Raw genomic sequence first — 15647 nt, forward strand, 5'->3', positions numbered from 1 at the left:
AGGGTAGCTCGCCATTCTGGCTTAGCTGCGAAGCACTTCGTAGATGTAGAAGCTGGCGTCACGGGTGAAGATTGTAGAGGAAACGTGGCTGTTGTATGATTTAATTTTGGCAAAGAAAAGTTCAAAGTCAAAAAGGGTGATTGGATTGCACGGCTCATTTGTGAATGGATTTTTTTATCCAGACATAGAGGAAGTTCAGGTTTTGGATGACTCTGAAAGGAGTTGAAGACGTTTGAGTTCTACTGGGAAGAATTAAAATTTGTGCTAAGAATAGAAAATGAAAAAACATTTTCTTTTTTTACAGAGTTTTTGCTAAAAGTGAAAAAAAAACTCTAGTAAATGACAAACCATACTAAACGACATACTTTTGAACTGGCCGTTGTGGATTGTTGTGGAACAGGCACAGTTAGGAATCTGAACTCAGCCGGTGCCAGCCGGTGCTTACGCTGCTGGGTCCGGTCCGAGTGGCGTGCACCTCTCTGCTGCCTCCAGTCAAGGGGCCAGACTGAGCAGCAGACGGACCTCGGCCTTGGTCCTTGGGAGGCCTGAGGGCTACAGCCGTGAGCCACCACAGAAGCCAGCACAGCTCCCCCGCAGGGCAGAGGCGGCGGTAGGAGCCGGGCAGGACAGCACTGGGAACGACCGATTTGCGGGAGATCTGGGAGAGCGGAGGTTACACACTCCCACAGGAGTGTCACAGCCAGGCGGCCCAGTTTCTTCGACCAAAAATTGCAAGAGCAGAAAGGGACATTAGAGAAATGTCATCCAGTCACAATATATGCCCTTATTCAGATCCTAATAAAAGCAGACGGGGCGGGGGGGAGGGGAATGGGGGGAATCATGAGACAATTGATGAAATCAAAGAACGACTGTTACTTTTTTAAAGCATCGAATCTTTTCAGACACGCATGCTATTGCAGTTCAGAGGAAATGAAGAGGGCTTCTTGGGGCTCTCCTCGGGCACCGGGGTGGGCTGGCCTTCTGCTGGGCCGGGCCCCCAGTGGGGGAAAAGTGTGTTTCCCTTGTTAGGGCTCTCCGGTCCGTCTGTTGAGCTGTGCTCTGTTGTGTTTTCCTCTTGGCAGACAAGCGTTTAGAGATACCAGGCCACTTTCCAAAGCAGTAAAAGGCACATCCTAGCACACCTGACATGCCCAGCATGATCCATATTCAGATGGTCTGACATGTGGCCACAGACGAGAAAGGAAAGGTCAGGGAAGAGCAGGCTGCTGCCAGCTGTGCAGTTCTGGGCAGCCACCACCCCCACCCCCGTCCCCCCGCCACCGTCCTCCCTGCAAGCAGCTTCAGACTACATTTCTTTCCCTGGCAAGTTCACTGGCACAGATGGAAATTTGGAGACTTTTGCCAGTCACCTAATTCAGGAAAGTCAGAATGCTTGAATGGTGACCATTATCGGAACTGGTGTTAAGCCGGCCACACCATCCAGGGCCCCCCGCACCACCCATTGGCGTCTCCTCTGCACTGATTCAGCTCTGTGAGCCAGGCAGCCTGAGTCCCAGCTCCACTGACATTCGGGCTCTGAATGGGCTTTTTTCCTTATTTTTCTAGAAGGACAAGAGCTGCCCGTGGATATGGAAACCATTAACCTGGACAGAGATGCAGAGGTAATGCCACCTGCTGGAGCCAGCCTCAGGGGGCCTGGTGACGGACCACTCTGGCCGTCAGGGTATCTTCTATGGAGGTGCTGGATTAGTAAGTGATTACCCTAGGCGAGGTCGTCTGAGTCCCCTTGGTTGGGTCAGATTCTTTCTGTCCTTGTTTTTAATACCCACGACTGAAACCCATTTCTGTGTGACCAGAGGGCTGGGCAGCAGACAAAACGCCCTTGACTCCTAAATGCCACCAGTGGGTCAGGTGACGACTTCGTAAGTCGTGGGGGTCCTGGCCATCCCGGCATCTGAAACACACTGAGCGTCAACAGCTCAGTGTGCAGGGACCGCCAGGGAGGGCAGACTCATCACAGCTCCTGCCCACGGGTCTGTTGCGGGGTGAGAGAGGGGCTTTGCGTACTGCTCATTGTTTTGTAAAACTGCTGAGGAATGTCTCACGGTGCTCCTGCGTTGGTTGCCGTGGCCGGTCCGCTGCAGGCTCACCAGCCCTTCCTTGCCCGCCCCTCCGCCCGCCAGGCCGGCCTCCTTTGGTCCTAGTCCAGGACACGGGTCTTCAGGCGGCTGAGCCGGATTTCTTCTCCGTTTCAGGACGTTGATCTGAACCACTACCGCATTGGGAAAATCGAGGGATTTGAGGTGCTGAAGAAAGTAAAGGTATGAGGGGCTCTGTCCTTTGTCTCCTGGGGACACACGCACCCGGAGCCTGTCCTACCCGAGGGACACAGGCACGTGCGTCACTGAGACTCGGTTCTGCAGAAGGGCTAGCCTCTGTCCAGAACTGACATCAGCACTTGTATCCTAAGCGTGGCCAGGTTTACAGAGGCCGATGGGCTCTTCCTGATGCCTGGCAGTGGTCCAGGGCAGGGCCTGCCTGCCATTCAGCACACCCCAGCCTGTGTAGTCCTCAGCTCATTTCAGTTAAGTTTGTTCAAATTCAAGCCCTCTAGAGGCTGGCCAATGCAATCCCTGGCCAACGACCCCCTCACCGAGGAGGTGCACTCCATGCGGGGCCTGCCTCCAGCCTCCCTTTGGGTATCTGCCCATCCTCTCCAAGGTGGGCACATTTCTAGAAAACAACAGAAGGATGAAAACCGCATTCCCTGTCCCACGGAAGGTTTGTCCTGTAACACAGTTGGCACTTCCTCGTGACCTCCCTGCTGCCTATGTCACCTGTCCTTTTTCATCCCTCAGAGTCTCTGCCTCCGTCAAAATTTAATTAAATGCATTGAAAATCTGGAGGAGTTACAGAGTCTTCGAGAGCTGGACCTTTATGACAACCAAATCAAGAAGATTGAGAATCTGGAGGCGCTAACACAGTTGGAGTGAGTCATGAGTCCAGGGGACAGCTGAGGGGCCTGTCCAGTCTCCCCAGAACTGCCCTGGGCCCGGCGCTCAGTCCTGGAGGGCCACCTTTGCCACAGGGTCCCACCCAGCGCCTGTCTCCATGGGTGGCGTTGGCTTGCCCACAGTCCCAACCTGCAGGTTAAACCTTTGATTGCGGACTCCAGGCCGGTCCATCTAGGGGCCGGCGCGATTGCTGCCGTCGGGGCGCCTGGAGAGTCGGGGTGGGCCGCTGGGTGGTGCCTGGCCCACCGGGTGGGGCGGTGCCTTTAGGTTGGTTGCATTCAGAGCTCTGTTCCACCTGTTCTTATTAAAAAATTAACGCTTTGCTTGTCCCAGGATTCTAGATATTTCTTTTAATCTGCTGAGGAACATTGAAGGAGTCGACAAGCTGACACGACTGAAGAAGCTCTTCCTGGTTAACAACAAAATCAGTAAAATCGAGAACATAAGCAGCTTACACCAGCTGCAGATGCTGGAGCTGGGGTCCAACCGCATCCGGGTAGGTGTGGGGTGCGGCTGGCGGTGGCAGTTTCGAGATGTGTGTTTGGCTGTGGGTTTCATACCATATGATTTTATTTTCCAGGAGAAAAGTGCCAACTTCAGGTCAGTGTTCACAAGAGCGTGCGCTCACACCACTCGGTCTGGCCCTTCTGTGCGTGTCTCTCACTTGCTCTGCATCCAGGTCACGACCTAACCTTAGCAAAGCGTCCCTGTGACGTTCTGCCCCAGGTGAACGGGTCAGCCCCAAACACTTTGCTTTTGAGTTGCTGAGGCTGTGTTCTTTGGTGGGCCTCTCTGAGGTGACAGTGCCCCAAGCACAGCAGAGTGGTGGCTTGCAGTGACCTGACCTCCACACGGGGGCCGTAGGAGGCACATCGCACCTTCGGGTGCTTGGCCGGCCCATCCTCCCTGGACAGCCGCGTACCAGCGGAGCACGCCCCATGGCAGCCTAACATCGCGCCATTTACCAGGCCCTGACCTCTGGGAGCACTGGGCAGAGCAGGCAGGAGACGCTTTGGGAAAACGGTCTGGGGTGCTATAGGAGCAGTCCTTTACCCACCTGACTCATGGGTGCTGGGCACTGCCCGTGGTGGGAGCCACAGATGGGGTCACAGAAGGAATGACATGGTGGGGGGGGGGGGGCCTGCCAGCAGAGAAGGGGAAGGGTCACCAGGACGTGATGAGGGTACCTGCCAGCCAGAAGACCCCTCAGTGCTCACCCCACATCCCAGTGAAGCCATGCTACCGAGCCCGGGGCTTCCCACTGGCCTTGTTGAGCAACTAAGAGCCGGTGTTTCCAAGCACTTCTTCACCTGCCTCTGTGTTGGGAGTAGCCCTGTGCCTGGCTTTGTGTCTACGGCACACTGTGATCCATCCCACTTGGCCCTGGAGAGCTGGGTAGGATGCAAACCAAGGAGGGCCTCTTGTGACGGTTGTTAGCAGGGACATGGCCCACATATCAGAGCACCATGTTTAAAACTAAAGAGTGGCCCAGACGTCAGCCCTTTATATCAAGTATATCTCTGTAGAATGTTTGTAGGCAGCACGGTGGCCCAGGAGCCAGGAGCAGCTGGCAGGATCCTCCTGCTCTGTGCAGGCAGGAGCAGCTAAGGATCCATCCCCCCTCATAAGCACCCCCTAAGCCCCCCAAGTCCCGCTGTGAGGTGCAAGGGGGGGTGCGGTCTGCACCCACTGCTCATTCAGTGTCTACGGGAAAAGCTGGCAGTGAACTCAGGAGGAGGGAAACTGGTCCAGGCAGTCAGTGCTTGCTAGAATGCCTGCTCTCCGCAGGGCCCTGGAATTTACAGTGAATAGAGGAGCACAGGATGCTGGCAAGGGGGGAGGGTTGTGGAAACTGAGGCAGGGGACAGAAAGCCATGGAACAGAGGCGCCTGCTCTCAGGAATCCTGGGTGGCATCCCAAGGTCAGAGCTGCTTCTGGGGAGACCTAAGCTCTTGGAATGCATCGTAAGGAACCCTACGTGGGATGACAATAACCTATTGACTCAACTTCAGCACTGAGAGGGACTTGAGAAATGTCCTCATCTGTGGGTTTTAAACTATGTCCCCTGACCTTGAGCTCTGGGGGTGGGGGGCACCCAGGAGACAAGGCCTTGGACTAGCCACCTTTTCGCATTCTGTACTTTCAAGTGAGACTTCATGGGAGAATTTCCCGAGTGGATAAGTAAATTGCCCACGTCCCAGGGCTCAAGTCCAGATAGCTGCATCTCCTCTCCCGGCACCTTTCCCTCTCCAGTCTCGCTGGTCAGCCACACAGTGCTAACTGCTTCTCTGTCTTTTTCGTAGGCAATTGAAAATATTGACACGTTAACCAGTTTGGAGAGTTTGTTTTTGGGGAAGAACAAGATCACTAAACTTCAGAACCTGGACGCACTTACCAACCTGACGGTCCTCAGTATGCAGGTACTGACCCACCTTTGCTCCCATCTGGCCAAGCCCCGGCCGGCGCACCGCTGCCGAACAGCCTTCACCTTTGTCTGCCACCACGTCCGGGATCGACACCACTTTTACCACCAGTGAGCAACCGAAATGTTAGGTTTCAGAGACTTAGACGTACGTGTGTGTTATATGCACACACAGCTAAAAGTTCCCTCCCTGGGCGGTCTCTAGCCAAGGGGGCTTCTTGAGAAGGCTGCGTGTGCATGCTCTCAAGCCTCCTGGAGTGTCGGGCTCAGCGGTGGGAGCACTCCTTGCACACCCGCACAGAGAGCACAGCCCTGGGAGGGACTGGCAAGCACGCCCAGGTTCAGGTTCAGGCTGCCTCTTCTGCTGGAAGCGAATGAGTGGAACCGGCCCCTCGAGGTGAGGTGCAGGAGGGCATTCTGGCTGCGGCAGGTCCACCAAAACCACCTGTGCCTTTTGTGAAGCAGACATTCTGCAGGCTCTTAAAAAAGGAGGGCCTGGTACGTGAATTTGAGTTACAGTATGTCCTGAAAGAAATGAAAAGTGATTCATTTTACAGCATTCGGTATATTTGACATTTTTGGATTACTGAATTAACTGGGGTAGGCCTTCCCCGGGCACACCTAAAAGAGTGAATTCCTCGCCTAAAAGCCCCCAGCCTTCACACACGCATTGTAGCCAGTGCAACAGCCTCAAAATTTTGATCTCTCTCTCTATGTGAGTTCCCACCCAGCGCGCTTGAAGTGTCAGCTCCTCAAGAGGAGAGCCCTCCTTTCCTAAAAGCCGTTTTTTCCATACCCTCCGTGCTATCCTGATGGTTGTTGCTCTCCCTGTCACAGAGCAACCGGCTGACCAAGATGGAAGGTCTGCAGAGCCTGGTGAACCTTCGAGAGCTGTACCTGAGCCACAATGGCATCGAGGTCATCGAGGGCCTGGAGAACAATGTAAGACATCCGCTGGTCCGGGGCGGTATGGGCATGGGGACCGGGCAGCCGCCAGCCTAGGCCTGGTCGGAAGAAGACTCGCTGCCTCGAGGGGCTCGTGGTAGAGACCTTCCCAAGTCTGAAAACAGAGAGCTCCGTCTTCACACTAGCACGTGCATAAAACACACACAGTGCTCCCCCTCCCCTTGGGGGAGCACGGAGCTGGTGCTGCATGCCGTGCGCACCATACAGTCACCAGCGGCACCGCAGCCATTTGGGAAGAATTTTGGAACACAGACCCTGCGCGTTCCTAGGTGCCCCGTGCTGCAGAGGGCTGGCAGGTGCTGGCTGCCGTCTCTCCCCCTCCATTCTGGCCGCCATTCTCCGTGGCAGCAGCCTTTCGGCACACGGGGGCCACGGGGGCCTCCAGGTCTCAGCTGCTCTGAGCTGAGCTCCTGCGCGTTTCCTGCTCCTCCCTGCTTTTCACCAGCCCTCGTGAGGGTAGGGAGGGCCTGTCCGCCTCCCACGGACGGCCCCGTTCTCACTCAGCACAGGACAGCCTTAGATGCGCTGAGCGGGGAGGCGGGCCAGCGCTGGCCCTGGCCCTTTTCAGCTGCCTGCGGGCAAGCCTGCTTTTCCTCACTGCGATACTCAAGACAAATAAAATACTTTTTCTCATTCAGTTTTACTGAGCTTTTTTTTTTTTTTCTGTTTTATTTTTAGCAAAGGTAACCATATTGGTCACTTTTGTTACCGTAAACACAGCGTTTCAATCTTAGTAAAGGCTCCGTTGGCCTCAGCCCCTGGGCCTGGTCACTGTTAGTAACATCTTAGAGGGAACGCCACATTCTGAATTTCCTTTTACCAAATTTTAGACAAGGCAGAATGGGCCTCTGGTAAGTTTAGTTGTCTTCCTCCGCCTTGCAGTCAAATTCAGAGTTTACCAACCTGGCGTGTAAACCGGCTGTACGCTCAGGCAGCGCAGGGTGGTAGCTGGAGGCCCGGTTCCGAGACGTGGGACTGTGTGCGGAGGCCATGGCGTCAGAGCTGGCAGGGTGTGCCCACCCCGCACGATGACCAGCCTGCGGGGCCCGCGATCGTGGAGAGCTGGGGGTCTCCCCAACTCCCAGGTCTCCCCAGGGTGGGGGAAGTGTGTCTGCAACAGGGCCGACAGAGTGGCAGGTCCCTGGGCCAGCAGGAGAGGAGCTAGAGCTTAGAATTTTACCAGCAGGAGTGGGCACTGTGGTCAGGGTTGAACTCCAGATCATTCTTGGGCCTCTGCAAGAAAACAGAAAAAAAAAAAAAGGTTGTGGTTTTGAAGGTAATTATGTGATTAGAATATTTATCAAGGTCCAGTGTGACAGTCTGCTCGGGCTTTGTTCAGTTGGAGGTCAAATACTCGTCTATATTTTCTCTCTCAGTTTATCTGGAAGTTATTTTTGTTGTGGGAAGTAAAGAATTGAGTGTATGTTTTTCCCAAATGGCAAATCCCCCGTCCCAGCACCACAGACGCCTTGCCCAGCATTCGGGCGCTCCCCGACCTCTGTGTCTGCTCCTGGGCGCTGGGTTTTCGGGCGCTGGCGACCTCTCACCCGCTGCTCTCTGGCGCCGTGACCGCGGCACTGTGTGTGGCCCCGTGTGCTGTGCTCGCTCCCACCCTGCCCGGTTCCTCTCTTTATTTTTTTATTTTTTTAAGTAGCTCTCACCGGTTTGCTTTTGGATGAGCTTTCAAAACACTGTCCAGCTCCCCAGAAAAAACAAGACAGTGTCGAGCACATAACTGAGTCCCTGCGCCAGTGCTGTGCACCGTGATGCCCCTGGTGCTACGCCCTTGGACGGGGCCCGCGCCGTCATCGGCCTGTCGTGTGTCTCCTCGTGTGCACCCCGTGACACCGAGCACTGCAGGATGGGGTCAGAGGGCCAGAGACCACCGCCGTGGAGGACCCGGCCCTCTTCTGCCGAGTTCTCCTAAGTCCCCGCTTGCTGCGGTCCCACCAACCGCCCCCCGGCTCCCATAGGCAGGAGCCTCCTGGCACACTGCAGTCGCGAGGCAGTCTGAGCACACACGATGTGCCCAACACAAGCTACTCAGAGGAGCTGCTCATCTGCGTGCCCGTGCCCAGCTTGCATGTGACCTGACGTGGCACCACGTAGCTTCCTGGAAACTGACTGGCCAGTGCTCTTACTGGGTGACGTGGGTGCGGGATGGGCGGCGGGCCCTCGAGGAATCCGAGACCAGGACCAGAGCGCTTCTGAGTCAGCACCGCCGCTGGCTGGGGGCTTCTGTGTGTGTTCGTGGATTTCTTTTTATTTTATTGAGACGGTTTTTAACCTTCCCTTAAAACTTGGGAGGACCAGGACTCGGAATCCCATGAATACAGTAGAAAATGTAGGAAGGAATCCACAGTGAGAAATGGGCAGACAAGAAGGGAATGGACTTCTTTGGGCGGCTGTGAACCAACTTCTAAATGTTTCCTTTTTGATTTTAGAAAAACTTCGCCAACTGGTTTGATTCCACATACCTCAGCAAGCGGCGGGAGCTTTAACAGGCTTCGTTTTTACTACAATGTTATTCAACTCTGTTAAATCTTTAAACCCTGAACTTCAAAAAAATATTACTCAGGCTTAGCTCATATGTGTTAGAAAAACCGTATCTGCTGGGCATTCTTAGGATAGAGGATTGTGGGGTACACGCTAAAGCAGATGTTGTTGAAAACAAAAATACCGTTCTGAGGACTCCTTTTGATATATCGTGCGTGTCCTCAACAGAAACTAAATAGATGTTGCTACAGCGGTTACCCCTTCTTCGGGGTCCACACCAGATGCCCCCGTGCAGCCTCCCGGAGCCCCAGGCCTCCCCTGCTTCTAGGGAGGTGTCACTCTGCTCTTCCTAGGACTACACAGCCCACCGGGACACCGATCCTTGTAGACGGGAGTCTGGGAGCCTGTGGCGGAGACTGTCAGATGCCAGTGTTAACGGGGGCTCTGCCGAGGTGGTGGTGAGGGTCTGTGTGCGAGTGGAACGGTTGGGCCGCAGGGAGTGGCAGGTGACCCCATCCTGTTAGCCTGCCCCTGTTCCTCGAGGGTAGGGAGGGCGGCTCGCCCCACGGCCGTGAGCACGGCGCCCGACAGCATGTGTGTGGTCACACGGTCATTATTGAACTGAGGTAATCCAGGAACAATCTTATTTCCTTATTTTAGAACAAACTCACGATGTTGGACATTGCATCAAACAGAATCAAAAAGATTGAAAACGTCAGCCATCTGACGGAGCTGCAGGAATTCTGGGTAAGTGGAACGACCGCCGGGATCGGTTCTGCTTCCGCCGAAGTGGCGCCACCGAGCGTAGCACTGAGTGCGCGCGGAGCGCCAGCCCCGGGCGCCTCCTACGCCGTGAGGTGGGGGGCGCTGTCGCAGAGTTTACTCTTGGCTGTGTGCGCCGGCATCACCCAGGAGCGGAACTCGGGCCCCACGTCCTCCCAGACGCACAGACGCGGGCGTTTTCACAGATTCTGGGGATCGCAGCGCACAAGAAGATGTGAGAGGCCCGGGTCTGTAGGGTGAGAGTGGCCTGTGACCGAGAGCTTTCCAGACCCGTCCCGGGAGCTAGTGCGTTCAGTGCAGATAGACCGCAGCAGCACGGGAGAAGCCGGAAGGCTCTCTGCACTCAGTCCTCCCGGGCTCTGCCTCGTGTTTTCTGAGGCCAACAGGTGTGGGTTGGGGAGTGGTATCCCAGAGCCGGGAGGAAGAAGTAGGAAGGGAAACAGCACGTCGCAGGTCCTAACTTCTTGACTCCTCTAAAGCGTTGCACGACGGTCACCGAGCTGAGGGCCACAGTGTCGGGATTCTGTGGCGTGCTCTCCTGACGTGTGTGCGCTGCCTGTCCCCGGGCTGGGGGCCCGTGCGCGGATCGTGGCACACGTTTCACCCTGAGATCCTTTGAAGCGAGCGTTGTCCTGGGTGTGCTCAGCTGACCAGGCCGTGTGTGCGTGGAGTCTGAGACATGACTCTTCCTTCCATAGCCGTGCTGCTGACCCTGCTTACGTCATCTTAAAAACTCCTCCAAGTTTCCCGACAACACGGGTAGCCTGCTGTGAAAACGACCTTTGCCCCTTACCGATAGCGCTGGGTCTTGGGTCGTGTCAGGTTGTGGTGCCAGAGCAAATCTGGGGAGACCAGAACCAGAAGTAGAAAGGTGGGAAAAGGGTGTCAGGCTGGAGGCACCGGTGAGCTGCCACGAGCCTGGTGGGTGTAGCGTGCAGCCCACCCCCGAAGGAAGGTGAGGCTGCGGATAGGCTGGTTGGATCAGAGCAAAGAGTTCTGGCTCTGGAGAGGCGGGGGAACCACACAGAGAAACCAAACAACCAAATGAGTCCAGTGGCCGGGGACCTGGGTGACAGGGAAAGGGCTCCTGGCAGAACGTTTCAGGAGGTTTGGGAAACCAGCTGATACTGAAGCAGTGTTTCTGAAATGTGCGATTGCTTCTACATGCCCTGCCAAGGGACAAGAGCATGGGACACGGGGTGCTGAGACCACAGGCAGAGGCCAGCTGGGCGCCCTGGCCATCGGGAAGGCAGGCAGGCAGGCTGGCACTTGCTGGAAGGTGGATAGTGCCCTGCCCTGTAACACACAAAGCAGATGAAGACAGTCAAATGAGGCAGAGCCTACAGTGCTTGATGGTGTCCAGACTGCTTCCTCTTCTGATCTGCTGATCATAGCAACCCTGCGAAGCAGGCGGTATTATGCCATTTTACCACTGAGGAGTTGCATTTCAGGAAGGGAGGTTGCAAACTGGGAGCTCTCAAACTCTGCTGTGCTCCTATCACATGTAGGGTTTGCTTAGCTATGAGCTGGTCTCTGAGAGAGAAATAGGAAGCCAGGCTTAATAAAATTTTCATCACCCAAATCCTGTGTTTATTGATGTTCTGCTTGTCCTGCCAGTTACTGAGAGAAAGATGTTGGAATATCCCAAACATAACCGTGGGTTTGCTTTCTCCGTTCGGTTCACCGGCTTTTGCTCCTTGTATCTTTAAGGTTTTTATTGGCTGCATACACATTTAGGGTTATAGTGTCTTCTTGAGGCATTGTCTTTTCATCATATGGAATGTCCCTTTTCCGCGCTGCCCTCTTTGTTCTTGTCCTGAATTCTACCTCCCGTGTTAATCTGGCCGTTCTATCTTTCTCCTGTTACTGTTTCCATGGGTATCTTTCTCCATCCATTTACTCAACCTCTGTCTTCATGATAGGTAAAATACGTCTCTCGTAGACAGCACGTCGGTTTTGCTTTTTTATCCAGTCTGACCATCTCTGCCTTTTAAGGGCAGTATTTACCCTGCTCACGTTTAGTACAATTACATTCACTTACACTTTGTGCAGTGGTTGGGTTTAGGTCTGCCATCTTGCTATTCGGTTTTTATTTGTCCCATGTGTTCTTTGTTCCTTTTTTTCTCTTTTCTTGCCTTCTTTTTGGGTTAGAAAAACATTATTTTTGGTAGTCTATTTTATTTTCACTATTGACGCAATTTGCTTGTATCTGTATGCTGTATTTTAGGAATCACAAAATATATTTTCAGTTTATCACAGTCTGCCTTCGAATGATGTGTCACGTCACAAATAATGTAAGTCCCTTACAGGAGTGTGCTTCCATTCCTCTCCAACAGCTGACATTGCCCTACGTTTTACTTTTCAGAGATGTAAGCCCCGTGACGTGTTGCTGTATCGGTTATCTTTTAAGGAAATTTAACAACAAAATCCACTTATTTTACCATTTCTGGCATTTTTTCGTTATTTTATGTGGTTTCCGTTGTGCCATTTCCCTTCCACCTGAAGAATTTTAATAATTTTTTATCGTGCGGCCTGTTGTAAACCGATTGTTTCAGCTTCGATCTGTCTGGAAAAGTCTCTTTATTTGGTTTCATTTTTGAAGCATGGGATTACAGCTCCACAATTCTAGTTTGCCAGTTTGGGGGGTTTGTCTACAGCACTTCATACGTGTCCCATTGTGCTCCAGCCTGCACCGTTCCTGATGAGAAACTGTTAGTCCTTCTCGCCCCTTCTGTGTGACATGTCTCTCTCCCTCCAGCTGCTTTTTTTTTATATATAATTTTTTTAGTGTTTATTTTTGAGAGAGAGAGACAGACAGCGTGAGTGGGGGAGGGGCGGAGAGAGCGAGGGAGACACGGAATCCGAAGCAGGCTTCAGGCTCCGAGCTGTCGGCACAGAGCCCGACATGGGGCTTGAACCCACGAACCGTGAGATCATAACCTGAGCTGAAGTCGGATGTTCAACCGACTGAGCCCCCCAGGCACCCCTGTCTCCCTCCAGCTGCTTGTTTATGTTCTATCGTCACTTTTGTTTCTTGCAACTTGAAGGTCACGTGCTGTTGAGCTTTGGGGATCTGTGAATTTATAGTTTTCAAAATCAGATGCAGCAAACTTCTGAAAATAATCTCCTCCAAAATTTATTCTGCTCCCCTTCCCCCAGTTTCTTCCTAAAACTCCAATTATGCATATGTTGTCCAGTGCTTGGTCACTGGGTCACTGGCTTTTATGTTGTGTGCTTGCGTTTGTATGATTTCTGTTCCTATGTCTGTAAGGTCATGATCGTCTGCGATGCTCATATGCTGTTAAGCTCTTGGAGTCAGTTTTTTAGCTCAGATGTTATATTTTTCAACTCTAAAAAAAAGTTTGGTTCTCTTTTTATAGATTCCGTTTCTCTCCTTAATGTTTGTGTTTCCCTTGAAGCCTTGCTTTTTCACGTGGCTAGTAATTTTTGTATTAGATGCTGGCCATTAGGATGTTAAGTTATTGGGGCACCTGGCTGGCTCAGTCAGTAGAGCATGCAATTCTTGGTCTCAGGGCTGTGAGTTCAAGCCCCACACTAGGTACAGAGATTACTTAAAAATAAAATCTTTTTTTAAAAAGATGTGAAGTTATTGACTCTGGATTTTTTTTTTTTTTTTTTTTTTTTTTTTTTCTTTCCTTTAAAGCGTATTGGCCTGTATATCTGGCAGACAGTGAACCTGATCCTTTTGAGGCTCACTTTCAGCTTTATCAGCGTGAATCTACGAAGCCTGTCCTCTAAGGCTACTCTGCTCTGTTTCTAGGCTGTGACCCTTCTTGGGTCTCTAGTGAATGCCCTGGGCGTCTAACGAGGTCTCTGCCTCTGGTTGGTGACGGCGCAAACATGTCCTTTCCGTGCATGAGCTCTGGCCTTGCCCAGTTCATTGCTTCTGGCGCCTCGTGGCTTCTATGCTGTGGCCGGTCCTGTAATTTCACGCCACCATCCACACTCAGTTGTCAGTCCAAGATTCAAGGGGACACTGGGTGCCCTTCTGGAGCTTTTTTCCTATACAGCTCGCTCCTCTCCAGAAATCCCAGCTGCCTCTGCCTTCCCAAACCAGATTCACTGTCTCAACTCACTGTGGCCTCCAGGCTCTACTTGGGTTCCCCGGTGGTCCACAGCGTGCCTGCAGACAGAAGGCCAGAGGCACACAGAGCTCACCTCCCTCGTTTCCCTGCTCTCTGGAGTCACTGTCCCGTGTCACCTGTTGTCCAGTGTACGCAAACAGCAGTTTCATGTTACTTGTCCTGTCTTCCAGTGTACGACAGAAAAGTGGAGTCCCGCTCCAGTCCTTCCCTCGCTTGAAGTGGAGGTCCTGTGACTTCATGTAATTTTTCACTTTTCTCTCTCACTCCTCCACGGCACACCGTGAGCTTCGCGGGGCAGAGGAGTCTCTCTGTTTTGCTCAGTGTTGCCTCACCAACCCCTAGAACAGTGCCTGGCACACGCTCGGTTGAATGAGAGGCAGGAATTTAGGAGAGGAAGCTTGGGTAGCTGGGTGGAGACCAGCTGTGGATAACATTGAAAATGACCCCGTGCAGGTACGTGAGCTGAGGGTCACTGTATTAAAAACGGCTCCTAGAGGGGCGCCATTTGAAAACGGGAGGTGGGGAACAGAGCACGAATAGGCATGTCACAGAATAAGAAGTAACAGTTGCTCGTAGGTGCATAAAGCGTTTCCTACTTATTAATTTTTAGAATACACTGAAACAGTGAGATGTGGTGTTTTGATGGTCGGGTTGACAAAGCCTTTGCTAGAATGAGGCGTGCATTGTGGCGAGCACTCCCTTGGGCGCCGGCGGGACTCTGGTTGACACGTGTTCTGTGGGGCATTCAGAGCCTTGGAACTTTCACATCTAAGACCTAACAAAATGATGAGAAAGTCAAAGATTATGTACAAAAATACACAGACATCAGGATTTGGGTTTGTTGGGTTTTTTTTACGTTGGAAATAGCTTTGTTGTACTTTCTAACGATAGAAGTATTTCTGTTCGTTGTAAAAAAGAAAAAGATCAGATTACAAAGAAGAACGAGAAATCTGTTTTTTCCTTGGTTTTCAGCGTTTAGCGTCAGTTTAGAAAAGGTCATAAACCCAAAACTTATAAAAACAATTGTCCAGGGGCGCCTGGGTGGCACAGTCGGTTAAGCGTCCGACTTCAGCCAGGTCACGATCTCGCGGTCCGTGAGTTCGAGCCCCGCGTCGGGCTCTGGGCTGATGGCTCGGAGCCTGGAGCCTGTTTCCGATTCTGTCTCCCTCTCTCTCTCTGCCCCTCCCCCGTTCATGCTCTGTCTCTCTCTGTCCCAAAAATAAATAACAAAAAAAAAAAAAAAAAAATTGTCCAGATTTTCTTCTGAAACTTTAAATTTGTATCATTCATATGTTCTCTCCAACTTAGGGAGTAATAAATTATGATATGGCCACACGATGAAATATGCTACTATAAAGCAAGGCTTTCAAATGACGTTTGTAAAGGGGATTTAATTACAGGAAAATGCTCATAATGTTGATGGGAAAAAAGGAAGGTGCCAAGTATTGGGGGCAGATCCGGGTGTTGGTGAACGCAGTACACGTGGACGCGCGCACACAGAGAAAGGCCAGAGGAACGTGGGCAGAAACGAGAAGCCCTGCTCTCTGGATTGCACACATACAGCGGTTTCCTTTTTCTCTCTCTACTCTGCGGCTCCTCCAAGTTTTCCATGGTGAGCACGTATGTCTCTCGCGATTGAAAACCAAAGCATGGAAAAGTACATTCGAAGAGAAGCAGAGGTGAAGCTGACGCCAGTGCCTCCCGCCAAGATCGGCTCTGCGGCTCCCAGAGAAGGCCGAAGAAGACAGAACAGAACATTAACGGCGGTCATCCTTTTGTGGCGAGACCGCGCATGATTTTTATCTTTTTCTTTTCCTCCCTTGCTGTATTTCCCACTCCTCGGCAATGAACATTTTTATCTCGGGAGGAAAAAGAGAAGGAGGTGTATTTCCACGCATG

The 15647-nt window shown here is 52.4% G+C and overlaps 1 protein-coding gene across 3 annotated transcripts in view; it reads left to right on the forward strand.

Annotated features, from left to right (window-relative positions):
- The window catches only part of PPP1R7 (protein phosphatase 1 regulatory subunit 7), a 29711-nt gene that overhangs the window by 5965 nt on the left and 8099 nt on the right, over positions 1-15647 (forward strand). For all 3 annotated transcript variants that reach the window (XM_047846432.1, XM_047846433.1, XM_047846434.1), the window contains 7 exons: positions 1567-1622; positions 2217-2282; positions 2820-2950; positions 3309-3471; positions 5279-5395; positions 6235-6339; positions 9520-9606. In XM_047846432.1, coding sequence (XP_047702388.1) covers positions 1567-1622; positions 2217-2282; positions 2820-2950; positions 3309-3471; positions 5279-5395; positions 6235-6339; positions 9520-9606 — 725 coding nt within the window. The remainder of the gene's footprint in view (positions 1-1566; positions 1623-2216; positions 2283-2819; positions 2951-3308; positions 3472-5278; positions 5396-6234; positions 6340-9519; positions 9607-15647) is intronic.

The sequence above is a fragment of the Prionailurus viverrinus genome, unplaced genomic scaffold, assembly GCF_022837055.1.
Source record: "Prionailurus viverrinus isolate Anna unplaced genomic scaffold, UM_Priviv_1.0 scaffold_39, whole genome shotgun sequence".
Lineage (NCBI taxonomy): Eukaryota > Metazoa > Chordata > Mammalia > Carnivora > Felidae > Prionailurus > Prionailurus viverrinus.